Here is a 22,425-nt window from a genome sequence, read left to right as displayed (position 1 = left end):
GCGTGCATTGTCGGCCGAGTTGGCGCCTTGTGGTCGTTAGACTTATAGTCTGAAAAAAGTGAAGCAGTCCTAAATATTTAGGCATGGTCTGAGGGTTTTTAAGAAATATTCTCGGATAATCTTAAAATCCCAGAAAAGAGCAAATTAATCTTGCATTTTCACTCATCTTTGTTTTTATTCGGACCGATATTTTGCTTAACATATGCTAAGAATTTTTTGGCGCGCGGTAAAATTGGTTGGGGGTAGGGGAGGAATTACTACTAAAATCCGTTCTCTTAGCTTAAATTTTGAAGGAGATTTTTAATGTTTTGGAAATAATGCTAACAATTATCAAAGAGTTTGACTCTTACATTTTTTATTGTTGTTGTTAGTTGAGACGTTTCGCACGCGTGCGCGCGCCCGCAGATCGCAGGGACCTGTGCGCCTTTTTTTCTGTACAGGATTAGGCACACAAAAAAATTCCTAATCGTGTATTACACTCTTCATCTCTTCATATATTGCGCAGTTACCAGACCTGCATAAATTTTTTGAGATGGAAATCATCACCCTTCTATGCCACTTTTGACTTCTCGTTTTTCAAGATGAAATAAGAAGCTTTCTGAAGCAAACGGAAAGGGATATCTCAAGTAAATCAGTGCGTTGATGTGAATTGAGTCTATTCTCGTCAATTGAGTATTTTAAGTAGAGCAAAACTCGGAGTAGCGGGAAAACCTCCTTTCAAGGGAAGTTGTGTTCCAAAAGATATACGTATGGATGGTCATCATTAAACGCCTAAGAGGGGTCGGAGGATTTTAGTTGTTTACCCGATTCCCCTTTAAGGCTATGTATATGTATTATTCTTGTGATCCCCTCTTGGGCAGATGACTGGCAGTTAATTTTCTATATCCCTCCACCTTGTACACTCCCCTTGTGATCTTTCCCAAAATCCTCCACCCTTGCCCTTCAGGAGGTGAATTAGGACAACCTCCAAAGTAAGTTTAAGCAAGGCGTCGAAGGAGAAGAATGAACTCTGAATTTTTTCCGTTTTCATATTATTATTCATTCAACGCTCCAGGAATTTAGCAAGAAAAAATTCTCGTTAACTTTTTAACACAAATATTTTGAATTTGGTGTAACAAGGCTGAAGGTGGACGCTTAGAGGTTCACTTGTTGCCATTTTCCGTAAATATTATGCTCGCACGCGTGAAAGCTAGGTAACTGTCTTCTTAACAAGCAATATTTGATTTCCAACTGGAACAAGCAAAGACTAAGCACAACACTGAAGTGAGATTTAAAATTGTTTCTATTGTCATCATTATCGTCATTATTATCGTCACTGTTATCATTATCACTATTACATGTATCATTATGCTTAATTCATTACTCTCCCACCTTTGTGTGATTTTGTACAGAGTTAAATGAAATTCAACTGAACGAATCTAATTGGAAGCGTGATAACAGTAAGTTGGAAAGACTTCTTAAGGTTTTCATTAGTTTTCAATAACTTTCATAAACTTGGTGATTTGTCTAAAAAATTCGCGCAACCTTATTAAAAATTTACCAGTTAGATGCAAAACTAAACTAGAACCAAACATGAATAGTTCTCTTTCTTTTCCCGCCTCAGAAAATTTGTTAGTATGGTTTTAAAATTTTATTCTGCTGCTTGATCTGACTGGCTGTTGTAAATTTTACGGCTCAATCAATCAATCATCAATCACCTCATTAAGAGATCGATTAGTAAGTCAATCAATCAGTCAGTCAGTCAGTCAGTCAGTCGGTCAGTCACTCGGTCAGTCAGTCAATTGGTCAGTCAGTCAGTCAATCGGTCAGTCAGTCAGTCAATCGGTCAGTCAGTCAGTCAATCGGTCAGTCAGTCAGTCAGTCGGTCAGTCAGTCATTCAGTCGGTCAGTCAGTCGGTCAGTCAGTCAGTCACAGTCAGTCAGTCAGTCAGTCAGTCGGTCAGTCAGTCAGTCAGTCAGTCAGTCAGTCACAGTCAGTCAGTCGGTCAGTCACTCAGTCAGTCAGTCAGTCAGTCAGTCAGTCAGTCAGTCACAGTCAGTCACTCAGTCAGTCAGTCAGTCACAGTCAGTCAGTTGGTCAGTCAGTCAGTCGGTCAGTCAGTCAGTCAGTCAGTCAGTCAGTCAGTCACAGTCAGTCAGTTGGTCAGTCAGTCAGTCGGTCAGTCAGTTCATCAGTCTCTCAGTCCATTAGAAATTCAATTAACCAGTCAGTCACTAGGCCAGTCAATGAAACGGTCAGTCTGTCAATTAGTCAGTCAGTCCTTCAGTCAGTCAGTCGGTCGGTAGATGATTCTGTCATCAAATCAGTCAGTCAGTCGGTCAGTCAATTAGTCAGTCAGTCTGTCAGTCAGTCAGCTGATCAATGAGTCAGTCAGTCAATCGATTTTAATGTCATCAGTCAGCCAGTCGATTAAAATTCGGTCAGTCGACCATTCAGTCAATCAAACAGTCCGTCAGTTGGTCAGTCAGACAGTCAGATAGTAAGTTATTTAGTCAGACAGTCGGTCGGCCAGTCGGTCGGTCAGTCGGTCAGACAGCCGGGAAGTTCGGCAAGAAGTCAGTCAATCAGGTCAGTCGGTCAGTCAGACAGTCCATCCGTAAGTCGGCCAGTCATTCAGTCGGTCGGTCAGTCAGACTTTCAGTCAGTCAGACTTTCAGTCAATCAGTTAGTCAGTCATTCAGTCGTCAGTCAGTTATTACGTTGCCAGGCCGTGGTTTGGTCATTCCCCGTCAGTCAATTACAGAAATAAACACTTTGCGAAGTGTTTCAACTCCATTTCAACTATTTGTTCCACATAGTGTTTTCTGTGTTTACTTTACAGTCAGCAGCTGTCCCCAATGCAAAGCGGCGACTTCCGGATGCGATTGTTCATTTAGAAATAGCTGCTATGACTGGCTTTGTTGTACCAGTGGAAAGTAGCTGCTATGACTGGCTTTGTTGTACCAGTGGAAAGTAACTGTGTTTAGGGCTGAATTAGGGTAAAGAGCGTTTTCACTTAATCTGTAGTTTTACTAACGAAGTGATAATACGGACAAGCCTGAGTATGGACTTCTCTTTAGTTCATTTTATCAACCGGGTGAATGATAGCTAACAGTGATATAGCAGTGTGCTTCATCACAACAAGGAGGAAAGCAATTTACTCAAAATTAAATTTTACTAACGAAGTAATATGTTGACTTTAGTCGAAGCCCAAAACTCTCTGGACCCACATTTCTCATTTCCAGACCCCCCCATACCCCCTCCCCCAGATCCTCTACGGATACATTAATCAGCAAACAGTTTATATAATCACAGAAACATGTCAGCTAAGAAGAGGATGTTATCTTGATCTAATCCTGTATTCTCTTTACGATGTAACAAAGAAATGACATGTTCGTTCCTGAAGAGAGAACTACAAACTACGTCTTAAAATGAATTAAATGGTTAAAAGTTATCAAACGGGGCGTGGCTCGAGCTGTATTTGACCAGTAACAGATACTTTTGTTTATCGTGGTTAAAGTGCTGAATAAATGTTTATTGATCGTCTTTCTCACTGTTTAGGTTCAATCATAGAGTCAAGCTATATAGTGAATATTGACTTTTCGGCTGCCATACTAGAAATCTTCGCTTGGGGAATGGTATTATAATGATAGTCGAGACCTCATAAATGAGAACCGATATACGATGTAACAAAGAAATAACTAATAACGGATAACTAATAACGGATAACTAATAACGGATAACTAATAACGGATAACTAATTGTTAGCACAGTAATGACTGAACTGTCTATAACTGTTACTGTTCTTTAATTTGGTATACTTATTTCCCCTTTTTTCCTCCATCAGGTGACGTGCCATTTACGTGGAGGGTTTCAGCCTGATTTCAAGTCCTTTCTCAAAGGGAATCGCACGTAGCACCAGCGTGATTGTAGTTGAAATTATATTCGTTTGTTGATGGCCGTATATTTTAGAGATTTTCAACGAAGATAAGGAACATTAAAAGTGTGATATTTCTATCAAGATGATTTTTTAAATTTTTTTACCCAAGTTTTTTTTTCTGTAGCACATTTTATCTACTAGGATGGGACACCTGTCACCTTAGGTTGTTAATAATCTACCAAACTGCACGTTCAGCCTTTTATCAGACACGTATCATGACTCAGGGTGTGGGAAAAAGTTTCCATTAAAAGCATTTTGTGGTTTTGGTAACCATTATAACCCCTAGGACGTAATGAGAACACTATTCACGATCCCCATTAGTTTCCTTTCTGTGAGGGGTAGGGACATTTCCTCTACCCCTTCTGCTTTACAGGCTCGTTGACGAGGGTGGGTAGGGAGGGATAAAATATGGACACAAAGTAGGTGACGGTGAATGCAAACAAATGGCAGGAGCGAGACCCTAAATCTCCAAAAAAGCCCACGAACAACTTATTCATATTTCAAAAGCCAGTTTTCTTCGTTCCGCTTTACCACGAAAGGTTACAGAATTTAATACCGGATTGTGATCCGTATTGCTAGTATTCCAAAGGGCTGGACTAGTTAAAAGCGCGTGATTTACCAGTTACAATTAAAGAGTTTGATATTCTGGTCCGCTGAGATGCTTTGGAAAAAAAAAATGTATGTATAAGCTTGCCAGTTAAAACTATATGAATATTTTTCACTCAGCCGCGCGCCATGGTTTCAGAATAATTAACTTCCCGCCCAATCATATCAGGTTTCTGGTCTTTGAAAGTTACTGCATGAAACGTCAAAATACCGCCTGTGAAATGAAGAAGACACGAACTAGCGACTGTTTTTTAAAGTTGTTAAATTTGTAGAGACTTCACGACGGATACGGTAATTTTATTGCGGGTTGGTTTTAGACAAGAATTGGGGGCAGGTCAGAGTAGGTAGTGTGTAATTGAACGCAACCATTCATTCAAGACAGTAAATAAGTTATGGCCATTAGATTTTTTAAATAAATTCATTTCGTTCTGAAATTTGAAAACTTTTTTTCTTCATACTAAATTCATATTAGATCTTCGAACAGGCAACTGCACCTGGCGTGAATCGACACAAAGTTATTACTGAAAGCAAAACTGGTTAGAGGCTCTAAATAATCATCTAAAAAGGGGATTTTGATAGTCAGTGCCCTGTGCACACATAAAAAACAGTTGTCGATTAATCGCAGTCGGCTTAACCCGAAAAATAGTAGCCCGACATCCCTTTATTCGTTCGACAATTTAGTTAGGATTTCTTAGCACGTAATATCTTGGTGACAGGTGAGTTGAGGAAATTTCAGACATGCGCAGATGACGTCCTTGCTGTGTTTACTTCTCCCCTCTACGCTTTTAAAACTTTACCGTCGAATATCTTATCAAAACACAAAGTCTCTGGTAGTTTAATACTTAAACCGCGAAGACTGCAACGGAGTTAAGGATTCTACCGTTTTATTGTTTTTCTTTTCATCGACTTAGTGGTAGAAATGCTATTTTTTGGTACTGTTTTGTCATTCATTGCGCGTGGTGTTTATTATTAGGAATTTCGAAACGGACAAGTTCAAGAATTGGCATCGTAGTTTCAAGGCAAATTGAGGTTTGGAGTCCACTGTTGTTCGTATTAAAGTTATTTTCATCTTTTTAACGCGTGCTCGAGATGTAATGGAGGAATGAAATATATCGACTGAGTAAAGCAAGCGCACGATGCTCGAGGTAAGATTATAAACTAGGTTATCTTGACCCTATCTTGGGGGTGTTGGTGGTAATAGGTCGATTAGCTTACATTCAATATCGCCCACCCGAGATCGAGAGTGAACTCCGGTTTATTCGTCAACAGGAACCAAGAGCAGTTAATTATCTATCACTTCTCGGGTACTCGTTGGTACTATTGATGATGTTTGACTGATATCGATTGTTAAATCAATGCTTATTTCTTTTGGGCGCTTTGAATGTGCAGGATCGACCAATACACTGATTCTTTTTCGACCACACTGCATATTCATATTTGTGTTGCTCCAGATTTAGAGGCTATGACAAGTTGCCTGTATGTGAAAAAAAATTCCATCGTTGTAGATATTTAATAGGGGAAGAAAAACGTTTAAAGGGTATAGAGAGGATTCATTACGGGTCAGATTTGTACTACTTATCTTTTACACGGAATAAGGAAAGACAGGATAAAGAATTTGGCACATTTTTAACAGTTCCAGTGTTTAAATCTAATTTATTACTGTTATGCACTGTACACTAACTGTATGTAACAGAACATTGGCTGCATTACTTAGCTTTGCCCTTCCTGTACAAAATGATTCACTTAATGTACAAGAACACCTATGCACAAGTCATGTACTTATCACATTAAAAGTTACCTACTGCTAATGATATGTTTAACTATACATGTGCAACATTATAATGATATAATCTACATGTAATTAAATATTACATTTATTATGGTCTTAAACTGCTGTAGTGAAGTGACAGCATTTCAATGTTTGTTTAATATTCTACTAAGCTACAGTTATGCATAACAATTTAAAATCAGATATATTACAGCTTCATTTACCTACTGTTCATTTTGAATGTAAGGTTCAATTCATTTAATTCAAGATCCAATACAACATGACTAAATACATGTATGTCTCAGCTTTGGCTCCATGCACTTTACTTATACCCTGCAAACCAGTTACAATATTGCAAAGCTAACATGCTACATACACTAAAACTGATATTGACCTCTGTTCACTTAACTTAAGTGGCATATACAACATGCTTTTATCAGGTCAGTTCTAACATGTTGCATTGAAACATTTATTAATTTTTAGATGTGTCTCTGTGAGTAAAAATGCATTCGTCGGAGCGAAGGGCTCCGACGAAGGGCTAACGCTCGAAACGTCAGCTTTTGTAATCGTTACGGTGGCCAATTTACCATTTCAACTTTGTTGATATATCCAAATTATTAGATCAATAATAATCAGATTAATTAAATTAATTAGATTCATTTGTAACTTGTAATTTTCTTATTAAGCTTTCTTTCTTATTAAGTTTCAATAAACTGTATTGTAAACTGTTATTATTCAAATAGGTGTATAATCAACAAATTTGAATTTATTTTTTAATCGGAGAATCCACTTCAGCTCGTTCTCTTGTTTTCACTGACAATCATTGTGACAATCAATTGTGACAATCAAAGTAATCTTGTTAGTACATGAACAGCACTTCTGACAACTGCTCAAGGCTTGAACATGACTAAGGTAGAAAATGGTGATTTCAAAAGCAAAGGGGTGAGCTAGCATGAAAGTGGATTGGTTGATCAGCACATTTTAAGCTTTCAAAACCTGATGGATTAGGATAGGATACCATGTGTTAGCCAAAACCAGCAAAGGTAGAGGACTATAGTTAAAATATAAGTACCACAGAGGAAAAAACATGATGTACACTCAATAAACAGTAAACTTACACCGAAAAAAAAAAAGAATAGCCAGCGCCTTCTTTTTAAAATTGACGGTAAAATGTTTCGAATACCAGCTCATAACAACCCTGCCTTTTGTACAAATCTTCTCTACCATAATTATCTATCACTTTTTACTTCAAGCTTTCAAATTCTGAATAAAGACAGAATCAGGGGACGGATTGCCCTACTTGAAGGATACACTTGTTGATCAGTCTGGATTCTAGTCTCCCTCGCAGCCGTTTTTTTTCATGTCACGCAACGCTCCCCCAAAAGAACTTTCGGGTGAGCGTTGCGTGACATCCAAAAAAACGGCTGCGACGGAATCTATCTGGATTCCGAAGCATCTAAATTTCATTACCAGCTCAAAACTTAGTATGCTGATCGGCGTGGCTCGCGTGTTTCGATCCGGCGAGGAATGTGAGTGCGAGTGAGGTCCGCGTAAAGGCAAAACATCACTTTCATTTCCCTTCCTCATTCCCCATTTCCCATTCTCGTTCCTGATTTTACCGGCGAGAATTTTTATCCGAGCTTGTCCGATCTTGCCCGATTGATTTCCGACATTCGTGTCGCAGTTGTCTGTTTATCAAAATCGCCCCTTGCAGTTCTCCAAGAACACTGCAAGAATCTTGAACTGTTATTAGAGGCTTTTGCATGCTGAAATCAGAGTAGAAAAATACTATGTTTGCAGAAAGTCGAAGGGAAATCCTATGATCCATCTCTGCAACCGAAAAAAATTTTGCTAAAACTGACTGTCACTCGTCTCGGACGCAGTAGTGAACACTCGGATGTTGTTATGGACAGTGCCACGTGTCCTTTAATGATTAGTCGTGTTCACGCTGAAATTCATTTCAACGATGGAAGGTTCAGGATTAATTGTCAAGGACTGAACGGGCTGCTAGTAAACAAAACAAAGCGTAGTTCTGCTGTCCTTTGCGATGGTGATCTAGTTGTCTTTGGAGGTGCAGGAGCTAAAACGATAGAAGGACAGAGTTTGTCAGCGTACGATTCGGAACTTGTTTATGTTTTTAGTGAGGTCTGCCAAAATGATTCTGAAGAAGTGGGCTCCTTTGGAGAAGGAACTAGCGATGGGAGTGTGCGAAGGCGAAGCAAACGGAAAAAGCCTGTATCACCAAGTGAACTACAGAAGTATGGGTACATAACAGAGAGGTAGGGGTACTTTGAAAAGTGTTAGTAGGGCTACTGGACCCAAGGGAAGGAGTGCGAACTAGAAAGACATGTGAAAAATTTTAAAGGGGGGGCTGTCTGCTTTTAGATCCTAGAAATATGCTAGAATAATGAGGTCTTATAAGAAGTCTTATGGAAATAAGGGGAGAAGAATTCATGTACTATAAGAAGGGTACCTGTTTACAAGTTGCCCACAGAGAGGCAATTTTGTTGTGTTTGAGGACATGACACATTGTGCTCTCACAGTTCCTCTCCCCACCCAAGAGTGTGAATGGCTAACAGACAAAGCTGTCAGGGGAACTTGATGAACTGCTGAGGGGGGAGGGGAAAGGGACTGAATTGCAATGGAGCATCTTCTCAGAGAAAGTAGCTATACTGTGTTTTCTCTTTTATGTTGAGCATGGTAGGTGAATTAAAGTTCCAAACCTGAGGAGTATTCTTCCACCTGTTGAATTTTCAAGAATTTTAAGCAATTTTTCAGGAAATTTATTACTAAATCCAGGGAATTCTACATCAAACTGCACTAAAAAAAACTGACGCCTTATTGGGTTTAATGGATGGAGGTCTTTTAACATAATCTTACACTCCATTGGTGCTCTGAAGGCGATAGGGTTGGAGAAGAATATTACTAGGAACCAAGCCAGTCTTTCTATCTATCAACTTTAATTTCGTGCTTGATTCAGCTAAAAACTGAAAAGATAATTATAAAGAAAGGGATATCACTACAGTTAATAATATGAAACAGGGGGCGTATCACAATACTAGAAAATTACTAAATATTTCAAATCACTAGTAATACCGGCAATAACATCAAACCCAAATGTAACTAAATCGACAAGCATCCACAATAAACTACAAATCATACCTTTTTCTCCAATCTTAACTCTTATTCTTTGAGTCTTTTATCCTTTGCTCCGTTCATTCTGATTGGATGTGGTTATGGAAAAGGCTAATTTGATATGAGTATCTAATGTTCCTTGCGTGACAACGGAAGTTACGTAAACACTCTTAACTATTACCTGTTCATCAGTTATACTGGGTTTCAAGTGCAATTGAAGGCAGAATTCACGAGTCACGAGATGGAATTTCCTTGAATCGCATAATTTACTGCACTACTTACAGTTGTTATGTATACATAGGTGTGAAACATGTAAAAGGTTGAGTTGTGTTTTAATGATTTTCAGTTCTTCTCATGAAAAGAAGGCAAAAGGCAGCATGGAAGGCAAGCAGGTCAATTCTTGACTTTTTATAATTAAAAGGCTTCAGTTTTAAAAACAAAATAATGATACTGTGAAATCTTAATTTTTAATTTGTAGCAGATATTTAATAATTTGCAAATCAAAAGGAGGAAGTTCAGTTTTATGCTCCAGAAAAGGACATGATACTATCTCAGTCATAGAAAAGACACTTGAAATTATGATGCTTCCTGTCAACGTATTAAAATAGGAAGACTAATCTAGCCTTCTGAAAATTTTCTCTCAATGTTCTTTAAATGCTATCATTATAGATGCTAGTTAAGTGTTGGTCAGGACAGTAATGTGTTGTTCAGGACAGTAATGTTAACAGTAAGGGAAACAGCTGTTTTTGCTTTTTCTTGGAAGCACATTTGAAACCTTTATGGCAGAGATATGTGGTTTGAGGAGTATTCTTCTCCTTTAAAAGAGAGAACTTGTACATTTATTAATGAAAATTATTTATTCTTTAAGGTATCTGTTTATATTGCACAGTGTTTTTGGTGACTATCATGATCATTAATATATTTTTCAGGTTTTGGAAGGTGATCAAAAGGCTGATCCACAGGAAGAAGTTAAAATGGACAAAGGTACATTGAACTCCAAGAGGTGAATTAAACACAACTTCATGATGTATGATGCAACTCTCCTCAGAAGGTATTCTGTATATTGAAGGAATATGTGGAAAAAAGCCCTTAGTGTCATTTATGGTAAAAAAAGGTAGATTAAGTCTGTACTGGAGCCAAGTGGCCCACCCAGTGGGAGATTATCCTGGTTTCCTTAGCATGACGCAACTAGGAGTATCACTACTCCCCCCTGGATGGGATGTTAGTCCAGTGCAAAGTTATCCCCCAGCATTTCATCACACTTCCCTGTTAACTCTTCAGTACTCAGTCATTCTCCTCTCAGTTCTGATAGAAAGCTATATTCTCCATTAAAATTGACACCTCAGTGTTTCTCAAATTGAACACAGGGAGAAATGGTTATGGCATGTTATTACACGACTTGGGCAGTCAGAGGGCCAATAACTAAAATCAGCCAATCAAAATGCTCTATTGCCGGTCAATATTCTCTCAGTATTGGACCGGGCACTGTCCTGAATGGTCCCGAATGATACTGCACTTGTGTCCCTCTGAACTTCATTTGTATAATAAATCTCTTATTAACCAAGCTTGCTTGGGACCGTACTGGAAGAATATCGGCCCTCTGTCTTTTTTGTACGGACCTCGCTGCGCTCGGTCGGTACTGTCAAGACCTCGGGCCAATATTCTCCCAGTACAGCCCTCGCGCTTGATTATAAGATATATATTAGTAGTTGTTTAGCCAGGGCTCGTGTTAAATTCTCCACTCAGTTCTGATAGAATGCTATATTCTCCATCCAAATTGCCAAGTATTCCTCTAAAATAACACACAGGGAGAATTGTTTATGGCATTAACAGGGCTCATGTTAAATTTCCCTTTTAACTAGTAGATGACAGCAGATCAAAGAAGTGCCTGAAAGCTTTAAATGAGGAGTTACTTTGCTATATCTGTCGTGAACTCATGGTATTGGCACGCACTTTGCCTTGCTCACACACATTCTGTTTTGGTTGTATCAGGGACTGGCTTTGGTAAGACATGTTACAGAACATTTTTGGTTTCAGTTCAAAATTCATCTCAACCCTTTATCCTCAAGAGTGACTAACATCTATTTTCTCCATACAATATCATCCCTGTATCACACATAAATGTCAGAAGAATTAGGAAAATGATCACAAACAAAAGATATAAGCTCTTCAATGTTGAACAAATTCTCCTTATCAGCACCTTAGGTAATGTATTGAGAACAGTATCTATGGAGAATATGCACTGATGTTAGGGTTAAGGTAAATCCATTTGCAGTAGTCATGTCAAATTAATTTACATTACATTATTTTATCACTCGCTGCATGGTAAGAGTAGAAATTTTTTATTCAGAAGTATAAAAATAATCATAGGCTAAACAGAGTCATTCATAAAAACTTAATTGTTTACTTGTTTTCTGTGAGGAAAAGAACCAAGGCACAGTTTTTGTGTTCTCTTCAGTTGCAAAGGCATGATGTGTGAACTGCCCAGTTCAGTGCTTTAATTGAGGTGCTAACCAATCGCATTTTAGAAATTTGTTTAGGGACCATAAAGTGTTGAAGTTATTTTTCCTGTTTCTTGTTAGTCATTCAAAAGACTGTCCAAACTGTAGAGCAAAGGCTCAACTCAAGTCTGCTGTACCAGTGAAGGTGAGGTAACAGTTAAAGAGGTGTAGATTAGACCCCTAAGGTTATTTTTGATGGAACACCAACTTCTCTCTCTTTTTATTTTTTTGTCAGGTAATACATGACAATTTGGAAGGAGAACCTTGTAGTCTATCATAAGTCAGTCAGGCCTTTTTTTCTCTCAACAGTTTTGCTTGCCGAACTAGTGAAAGTCTAAGTGAATTGTACTTGTATCCTATAAGACATTCTCATTAAGTGAAAGTCTAAGTGAATTGTACTTGTATCCTATTAGACATTCTCACGGTCAGCCTTAATGTTTTGACAAAGTGTGACATCCCGGAATAGGGGTGCAGTTTTTAAAATACTGTTTCTGATCTTTATGCTCATCTATCATGACTACTCTGTTTGTGCATGGTCTTAGGGATTCTATGTGAGTTCAATATGCTGAGCTGCACTTAATTCTTATTCACATGTATACAAACAGTTTTTTTTTTCTATTTCTGTGACCTTTCCACTACTTTGCTGACCAGAAACAAGAGTATAGTTGTTATGACAATGGGTAATTGTTGAGCTTTCTGTTTGACCCTCCAGGTGCTAGACAATACAATAAACAAAGTAGCAGAAGAAGTTCTTCCTCCAGAGGAACTGGGAGAGAGGCATCTAAAAATTCAGGTAAGCAGTACGTTATTTGAAACGAAAATCTTCAACTTTCGCTGTCCAGGTTAAGTTTTTTATTTGATCTCTGACAAATTCTGGTGAAATGAAACATGTCTTTCTTGTAGCATTTTTCTTCTCTTTCAAACAAAAGTAAAGCAAATACACTTGTAAACAATTATTCACCTTAGTGGAATAGAACAATGGTGGGTCCCTGGTGAAAATCTTTGGAGGATATTTAAGGATCAGTAAAGATCTTCATGAGGACCTTTGAGGTTCTCTTGTGTTTCTTCATGAATATCCCTGAGAATTCTTTGAGGATCTTCACAATGCTTGTTTAAAGATCCTCAAGGATCTTGCATTTTCTTGCCAAAATCTTCAAAGATCTGGCAATTTCTTGCCAAGATCTTCAAGGTCTTCCATTTTCTTGCCAAGATCTTCAAGGATCTTTCATTTTCTTGTCAAGATCTTTGAGGTTCTTCTATGGATCTTCAAAGATCTCCCAGAAGTCTTGTCAAGAATTTCAAAGATCCTTTAAAGATGGTGGCATGAAAATAAAAGATCCTTGAAGATCTTTACAAGAAAATAGAAGATTCTTAAAGATTTTGGCAATAAAGTGAAAGATCCTTGGAGATATTGGCAAGAAAATAAAAGATCTTCAAAGATCTTAGCAAGAAAACTAAAGGAAAAAATTAACCAGTAGTACTTTTTAATCTTATTTCACTTTCCTTTATAGGAGATGAGCAAAGAAGCAAAAAAGAAAACTCCAAAGAAAGTTGTGCCTGCTTCATCAACCAGGTCAGGGCTGGTTCAGTTGAGTTTTTTTCGTAAAGGCAACTTTTTGTCTGAACGTAAGATAGATCATAAATTTCTTCATTTAAAATTTGCTTTGATTCTTTTTTTCAATTTAGTGATAATGAATCTGATCAAGGAGGTAGTGACAGTGAGAATTATTCAGAAGAGGTACTGTTGATTCAAGTTGTTTTTGTCATGTTGTATTTGGACTATTTGGTAATCTTACACAACCGTCAAAATCTATCCTTCACATCTCCTCTCAGCCCCAGTCTGTACAAGTCGTTAGACCGAGAGGGACTGTGACTGGATCTGGGGAAAGGGCCGAAATATCTCAGCAAGGGTATTTAGAGCTAAACGTACAAGAATTGTTACGTAGGCTGCCTGTTGTTTAGAAGAGACAGAAAGTGTTTTTGTACACTAAGTTATTTCTTTTGTCACACTGAAAAAATAACTTGCTGCATAGTTGTTGATTTAGGGTACTGTGCGTTTTCTGAAGTGAAAATATGATTGGTTACGCGTATTTTGCCAGGAAATTGTTTGATCGTGTGGTCTGATAATCCCGGGGGAAGAAGTCCAGATAAAGACTGTTGTAGTTGGTAATGACTGACGTTTCCACGATCTGAGCGTAAGTCGTAGTGAGCGTTGAATGGCTTTGATGTTGACTTCCGCTACCAACAATAGTCATTTGCATGACCATCAGACTACACGATCATATTTTTATTTTGAAAATCAGAATATCGATTATTTAATTGTTTTTCACTTCTTTGTTCAAGGAGTCTGACTACTTTGATTATTCTTACGGTGTCGAGCATGCGCGTAGTGGTCGAGCACAATGCAGAACTTGCGGCAGCCTCATTCCAAACAGGTAATTTGTTGTTCCTAAGAATACGTACCAGCCCCCCTTCCCCTCCCCCACCCGCCTGGTCCATTGCACGAGGTTCTCAATGGTGGCTTTTATGGCTAATGGTTAAAATTTTCGCAAATTTACGGCTGTCACCAGAAATTGTTTTTACGGTTAACTTTTCTTTCCCCTAACGATTAAAACTTGTCAATTTGTACGCCAGACGGCTCACGTTTTAGGCCATTTAACGGCTATCAGTTTACCCTATTGAGATCCTTTCACGCCCGAAAGCCGAAAGCTAACAGTGGAAGGACAATTATTTAATGAAAACATCCTCTTACAGAGAATACTTATGGCTCACTGCTTGGACCGCGGTTTGGGTTGGACCTCGTGTAAATAACTGGCCCTATGTGTTTTAATCACAGGACTCTAAGGTGGGTTGTTTCGTTCACCGATCATGGATATCGTCAGTACAGGCAGAAACATTACCACCATTTGGAGTGTTATTTACCTCCTGACCATGTGACATTTGAGAGGGTAAGTTGATAAGTTTGGTGAGGCGCATCGGAAAAGTACTATATTCTTGATACACTCACGTGAGACATTCAATGTGAAAAGGTTATTTAGAACGAGTCAGTCAGTCTTGCAATATACACATCCTGACACAATCTCAACTTGTGTTCAGTGAAGCTAAGGGTTTTACGAAAAGAACCTTTGCTACGCCAGATACGAAAAACCACTAAAAAGTCCACTTTTTAGATGTGCCCAAAAAATATGTGGAAACGTATTCCTCATTCAACGCAGCAGCACAATGCCCCGAGGAAAGGGCAAACTAACCTCGTTACACCACTTTTCACCCAAAAAAATTCAAGTATTTAAATGATATTTAACAGGGAGGTCGAAAAGAAAATTACAACAAATACAAAATAATATGGCGGTCAAACGTGCGACTGACCGACCGAGATAGAATTAATTTTCCCGCGAAATGCTTAAATAATCCGTAACTTCCACGATGCCACGAAAACTTCTTCAACGTGCCATCAGAAGAAAAGTTTCAGACTAATTCGTGCCCATGCCACTCAAACGTCAGATCCTACATTTCTCGGGCACCTCACTCCCAGAGTTCCGTGCGGCGCGCTTAAATCGATTTTTTTCATTTTTTTCACGCTCGAAACGTCAGCTTCGAGATCTGTTTTATGGTGGCCAGCTTCCATTATCAACTCAGGTGATGAATCCAAATTATACTTACAGCTATGTTAGCCCAACGGGTAGTGCGCTGGACTGTTGTGCGGGAGGTCGAGGGTTCGACTCCCGGCTGGTCCAACACTCGAGGTCTTAAGTTTTGGTGGTTTTCATCTTTCGAGTGACAAGCGACTAAATACAGGAATGGCTCCCACCTGCAATTGGATGATGAAAATAGTAAAATTTAATAAGTTACATCTTAACTCCTTGCTTTTGAGTATTGTTTAACCGTGTGTCTCGAAGCGTAAGAATGAAATATCAATGCGAGTGAAAACACCGATGTGTCAAACAAGAAATGGTTACTTACATAGCGAAGGGAAGGCAGAGCCTTTCTCGTTCAGCGAGGTCGTTCAGCGATATTCTGGCGATGACTAAGTCATCCGCTTACTAGTTTCGCTGACTAAACTCATTTGGTCGGTTCAGGCTGAGTTCAGGAGGACGAACAGATTGGAGCCATTCCTGTATCTCACCGCTGACAGGAATGGCTCGACTCATGCGTTTATTAATTTGTTTTTTGTTCTGGTAAAATAATTTACAAACTGAGATAAAATTGAAAGTATCTTTTATTAGGTTATTCTTAAGTTGAAAATTACAATGCTTTTAAATGAAGCCTCCTTAAATTATTACAGGGCCATGTAGTGTCTAAGTTTTAAATTAATGCTGCATCTGCATGTCACGTTTCGAGAATAACGCAATGTTATAAGCATCCAGAAAGTTGAAGTCGTGCCTGTAAAAAACTGAGGTCACGCAACACTAGAAAGGTACCGCGTAAGGTTGCAAATGTAAGGTCGGGCCGTACTGGAAAATAAATGGCTCTCAGTCGTGACGCAAGGAGCTCGCTGCGCTCGGTTGGTATTTTACTGTCCGGCCCTCCCACTCAGTCAATAATGCATTATTGACTGAGTGGGAGGGCCGGACAGTAAAATACCAACAGAGCGCAGCGAGCTCCTTGCTTCACGACTGAGAGCCATTTATTTTCCAGTACGGCCCGACCTTATTCAATCAATAAGAATTTATTGTCACACTGTCTTTTTCTTTCTTTCTACTTTCGCGTCACTCAGGCCCTCACACGGGGATTTTCTCAGAATTGTTTCGACAAAAGCGCCCAGGTGGTCGTACTGGTCATATGATAGATCGACATTATTACAGAAAGTACATGGCCCTGTATTATTAAAAGAGGGCTTCAATTACAAGCAGCGTAGAGTTCAAAGTAGGAAGAGCGCTCTTTCAGTTTTATATCTCAGTGTATAAATTACTAAGCGTTCAACATGGGAAGAGCACCCGTTCAGATTTTATCTTAGTGTATAAATAATTTAGCCAAAACGAAAGAAAAAAAAACTCCTCCAGCCGAGCATACTGTAAATTGAAAATATCGGTCGCAGCGTCATGTAACACTGCGTGATTTTCGAAACATGTATTTTAATTTTGACACTACGTAGCCCTGTATTAATTTTAGAGGGCTTCATTTGCAAGCATTGTAATGTTCAACTTAAGAAGAACCTAATAAAAAACACTTTTAAATTTATCTCAGTTTATAAATTATTTAACCAAAACAAACCAAAAAAAAAAATTAACAAACACATGAGTCGGAGCCATTCCTGTCAGCGGTGAAATACAGGAATGGCTCCAGTCTCTGATCTTCGTCCTCCTGAACTGAGCCTGAACCAACTAAATGAATTTGTTCCGCGAAATTGGTCGGCAGATGAGGTAGTCATCGCCGGCATATCGCGGAACGACCTCGCTGAACAATGAAGGCTCTGCCTTCTCTTCGTTAGGTGAGTAACCATTTCGTGTTTGACACATCAGTGTTTTTACTCGCATTGATATTTCACTGTTCCGCTTCGAGACACACGGTTAAACAATACTCACAAGCAAGGAGTTAAGATGTAACTTATTAAATCTTACTATTTTTAACATCCAACTACAGGTCGGAGTCATTGCTGTATTTAATCGCTAGGTTTTGAGTGTTAAGCCGCCATGTTGGATTTGCTGCAGACTGGGAGAATTGGGACGAGAATGCGAGAATGTCGGAGTGGGTGGGGGGACGGGGAAAGAAAACCCTTCCCCTCCCCCTTTCCCAATTTTTCTCTCTCCCTCCCACTAGCGTAGTAAACTTTTTACCTCGTCCCAACTCTCCACTGTTTCTCTAATTCAAGACGGCGGCCTGAACAGCCGATGGGAATATCCACTCGCCCCGCCAAAATCCGCCTGCACTGCAGGCTATTAAAATAATTGAGAAGAATTTGCTACCTTTCAGTAACTTCAAGAAATGGTTAGATATTTTAGTCTTCTCGGATAGGGACGAATAAATGGAGGTCCCGTCTCCTGCAGGTTTGGGGTAGGAGACGTTAATTCCCCACACATGAGATTACAGTGTGATGGATGTCCTCCCCTGGAGTGGGATGGGTGAGATGTACAGGCCTCCATTTAAACCAGTTTCAAGCTGAATTGGGCTGGCCTGTCTAAATATCGTTAATACAAGTACAAATACAAATACAAATAATACAGTCAGCCACTAAGCTAAGGCTGTAGAATTACGCTCAGCCACCTCAGTTTCGCCATCATTTTAACAACATTCTTTCTTGATCTACTGTAGCTTTCTATCGCCAGTGACCTTTCAAGAGCTGACAGAAGACTTGTGACGGAAAGACTCAGAGAAAGATGAATCTGGCATAATGAAAAAGAGAATAATTTATTATTTTTGTATCGAAGTACGGTAAAACCTGCTCAGTTGTAAATATGGTAGATAAAGGTAATTGTTTAGCGTTCAGAGAAGTCTTTGTTGAGAGGAAGTCATAAGGACAATGACATTATTTAATGAAATAAATTTTTAACCACAAACTTCAAACTTTTGTAAGTTTATAAGCCCGCTAAAGAATTCGACTTTACTGCCAAGTCTCTCTCGAAGGACACTTCTGTAAGACACAAAAATGCGAAGATTTCCGCGCCGTCATGAAGGCATCCTTCTGTCACACCCCATGAGAACTTCGTCGTTCGGATAGCAAACGTCTCAGAACGCTGTTCACACTTTCCTGTGTATTGATTTTATGTTTTCTGATTTTTGTGCTGAGCATAACCACTTCCACTGCATGCTGCAAAAAATTATGAGAGAAAATTGAGAAAGTATGTTTGAACCCTAGATTCTCTACAAGAGCTTTCTTTTTTTTTTTCTCCTTCGATTTGAAGTTTCTGATACATGAAAAAATAGGCAGTGAATTTCTTCTAAAGGTAAAAGTTATAATATACGTTATGAAAATCTGGTAAGTAGTTGGTAAGACTTTAAACTATAAAAACTAATTCAGTGTCAACTTCTAGAACCTTGCTGCGTGAATTTATTCTGACCTCGTTCTCAAGTTTTAAGTCGCGAGGAGGGAATTAACACTTGTGAATCCCTCAATTCATTTACATCTTGGTGTTCCTCGTGGTCTGAATTGCTTCACTTCATTGAAAGACGTTAAACACTCGTAAATTAGTAATTTCTAACAGTCAAAGATCGCCTGGAGCACCTAAGAATTGTTTTTTTATTGAAGACTCGCCAAGGACTGATCATGATAGCTGGCCAAATCATTTTCTCGACGGACACAGGGTGAGGCTGGGAAGGAGTTTATAACTTGTACTTTGTTGTTTTATCATAGCACGTACGCTTGTTAAGATGAAAGAATGCTGCATTAACCGTAATAGATCTTCCCTGGAACACTTTTAAAGGGTAAACTTATCAATGTATTATATTGGCAAGCCGGAGGCAAGTAAATGTTTGGTGGAGAGGGAAATTTTCCTCTTGGCGGTGAATTGAAAGGAGTTGAGTCTTGGGGAGGACTCCTCTATCGATAGGCGTTAATGATATTTACGAAAACCTTTGCATGGCGTTAGGGTGACAACTTCAGTATTGTTCTTTTCTTTTTTTTTTCGAGGATTTATAAATAACCTAACTGAACCGCTTTAAAAAAATGGGAAATGATATTTTCTCTTTGCCCTTTCAGGTAATAATAATAATAATAATAATAATAATAATAGGGTGGATGCACGCATTGTAAATCATATGTGCAAGAGAGTTGTGACGCTGGAAATGAGCTGCCCGTGGGTTAACAATCGGACAGGAAAGGATGAAGAGAAGACACTGAGGTACGGACCCCCTCGCTGGGAACTAAGGCAGCCGTTCCCAGGCTACGAGGTGAAGCAATATAACATCATTATGGATGCCCTCGAGGGGTGGTCACGGGAGCTGGATGTCATGATGCGCGAGCTGGTGGGAGGCAGAAGCACAGACGTACTGCGAAAGATGCAGAGGGCAGTGCTCTCGGGCACGCTGAATATTGCCCGGACTTTCAAGGTGGCAGTTTGACTCTCTGTTAGAAGGAGGACTGTAGACACAACGGACAAGCTTTTTAGGATTCGTTAATGTACATTTATTTTTTACTCCATGGCTCACAGGTTACGGTTTTCGCCCTGTGCTGCCTGATTAGAATGTAGCATTCAGTTGATTTCTCTGCGACATAACAATAATAATAATTGGGAGAAAGGAGGACGAGGACTACGAGCCATTGAGCAAGAGTATTGAGCAAGAGTATTGATTCTTTTGAAGCTGTATTATAATCTAGTTTTATTGTATTTATAGTCTTTGAATAGTTACATTGTTCGACTAGTTAGTTCTATTTTTAATCTCTATGGCTTAGAATGCATTACTTACTAACTTTAGTTTTGAGGGCCACTGGTTTATCAGCGCAAGCTGTTATGTATATACCCTCTAAAGTCGATTATTATTATTATTATTATTATTATTATTATTAGTATAGGCTGATCAAGATCACAACAGCAGTTAAACTCTATGAAAGTCCAGACCCCAAGATGAAATCTGTGCAACGGTTTGAAGAATGTGCTATAGTCAGGGATTCTCCTCTCATCACTGACGCGAAGAGGTTTGCAGAAGAACTGGATACAGCTCTGAACTTGAATGCCACTGAACCATCATGTAGCCCAACAGAAGAACCAGAGATAGCTACCCAAGATCTGCACATCAAGAAGCATATAAAGAAAGTGGTAAATGAGAAACTTGTCAAAAAAGTCGAAGATCAACAGTGGCAAGGAAGTCTTTAAAAGCAAGATGGCAAGATGATCAACTGAGCCATGAAAATTGTTTTGCATGGCTCAGTAAATGGCAATGTGCTCCTACCCACTGTATCGCAGGCATCATGGAACTGTACGAACAGCTCACACCAACATAGGTCTACATGGCCTAGAAGACTGGAAGAACGGACAAGAACGATGTCAAATGTAGAATGTGTGGCGAAGGTCCTGAGAGCATGACACATGTACTTGCTGGATGTCCATCATTAGCTCAGTCCAAGTACTTAGAAAGTCACAATTTTGTTTTGAAAGTGTTCTTCTTTGAGATGCTCAAAGACCTAGAGCTCGCTGATAGTACTCCGCCATGGTTCTCAGATGTGAAGCCCAAACCTCTTTATAAATCACATGATGCTGAGGCATACTGGGATGTACCAGTATAGGCTGATCGTACATATGTACGATCTAATCGTGTGGATGCACCTTTCATCCACCACAAAAACAAGAAGGTACTTCTGGTGGAAATGAGCTGCCCTTGGATCAACCAAAGAGACAAAAAAGAAAAAGAAAAGACTAAGAAGTATGGAGCACTTAGACTTGAGCTGACAAAACAACACCCAGGATACAAGATCTCACAAGTAAACGTCATTATAGATGTACTTGGAGGATGGTCTAAAGCTCTGGAAACTGAAATGAAGGGCATCTTTGCTACAAGATACAAAGAAATATTGCTGAGAATGCAGAAAGATGTATGAAATAGCACTCTAAACATTGCAAGAATATTTAAACTGGTTACATCGTAAGAACTTTAAGGACATTATGATTTGGCTTTTATGAACAGTATTTTATGAACATTTTAAGTTAAGGATATTTTAAGAGCTGAACAGTACATCATGAACATTTGAAAAAAAACATCTTAGTATTGGGCCAATCGACACTTTAATTGTTTTATATTGATCATTTATATTTAAGTAGCATGAGATACTATTATAGTTAACACTCCTGTCAGGCAGATAGGCTACGAATTTTCGCCCTATCTTGCTCAGCTCACTAGCATCCAAACGTGTATACTGCATAATAATAATAATAATAATAATAATAATAATAAAAACTTTATTTAAGTGTCAAATGTATTTAGCTGTACAAGCACAAGCTAATTGTGGACACTAGTCTAATCAGTGATTATTAATCAATTAACAATATAAATTCTAAAATCTAAAAATCTAACATAAATATCTAACATAAATATCACAGTAAAGCATAGGAATGAATGGTGAAGGAAAACAATGCAAGCAAAGAATTGCACCAAGGTACGAAATAGCATCCAGTTAGTCAAAATAGGTCTTTGTAAATGTGTAAATGTCGCGGAACATCTCAAGGCAATGTATTGACCTACACCCCAACCCTGTTGATTAATAACGCCAAAATTACGCGTATGTTAGGAAAGTGCTGTCTTTATCAGTCAGTGGTGGTTTCTCATGTAATCTCATACAACAACAGTTAAGCAGCAAAATATTTTCACAAGAAGTAATATAATTTTCAAGAAGTATTTTTCTTGTCTGTTCTAATTTTTTAAGTTTCAAGAAGTCAATATTGAGAAGTAAGACTTCCTGAGCTATTTTGTGGAGGAGAACTTGTTACATTAAATTTCAAAAGGCCATGTTCAAACGAATACCTTGCCATCGACGAAAACTGCACGAAGTACTAAATTGGTGTGGGAAAGATTTCCATATAACCTCATAACTATCAAAAACAGAGACGGTAGTCCCAAAGGTGATCTG

General features: G+C 38.8%; 2 protein-coding genes across 10 annotated transcripts in view; one reads left to right on the top strand and one right to left on the bottom strand.

The window, feature by feature from the left end:
* Positions 1–5,280: 5,280 nt before the first annotated feature.
* LOC148730289 (uncharacterized) lies at positions 5,281–18,431 on the top strand. Its single transcript, XM_088760974.1, has 11 exons — positions 5,281–8,573; positions 9,776–9,821; positions 10,359–10,413; positions 11,292–11,433; positions 12,012–12,075; positions 12,643–12,723; positions 13,442–13,503; positions 13,617–13,668; positions 14,274–14,365; positions 14,767–14,878; positions 18,180–18,431. Exons 1-11 carry the CDS (start codon positions 8,200–8,202, stop codon positions 18,246–18,248), a joined length of 1,149 nt encoding a protein of 382 aa, XP_088617100.1. The 5' UTR covers positions 5,281–8,199; the 3' UTR covers positions 18,249–18,431.
* Positions 18,257–22,425, bottom strand: part of LOC148730286 (uncharacterized) — a 38,000-nt gene continuing 33,831 nt past the window's right edge. For 8 of the 9 annotated variants that reach the window (XM_088760966.1, XM_088760967.1, XM_088760963.1 and 5 more), the window contains one exon: positions 18,257–18,675. Coding sequence is in view for 1 of the 9 variants with exons in the window: in XM_088760972.1 (XP_088617098.1) it covers positions 18,553–18,675 (123 nt within the window). In the remaining 8 variants the exon portion in view is untranslated. Of the gene's footprint in view, positions 21,353–22,425 lie in introns of all 9 variants that reach the window. The other variant, XM_088760964.1, reaches the window with a different exon arrangement.

The sequence above is a fragment of the Stylophora pistillata genome, chromosome 5, assembly GCF_964205215.1.
Source record: "Stylophora pistillata chromosome 5, jaStyPist1.2, whole genome shotgun sequence".
Classification (NCBI taxonomy): domain Eukaryota; kingdom Metazoa; phylum Cnidaria; class Anthozoa; order Scleractinia; family Pocilloporidae; genus Stylophora; species Stylophora pistillata.
This window is presented reverse-complemented; position numbering and strand designations above follow the sequence as displayed.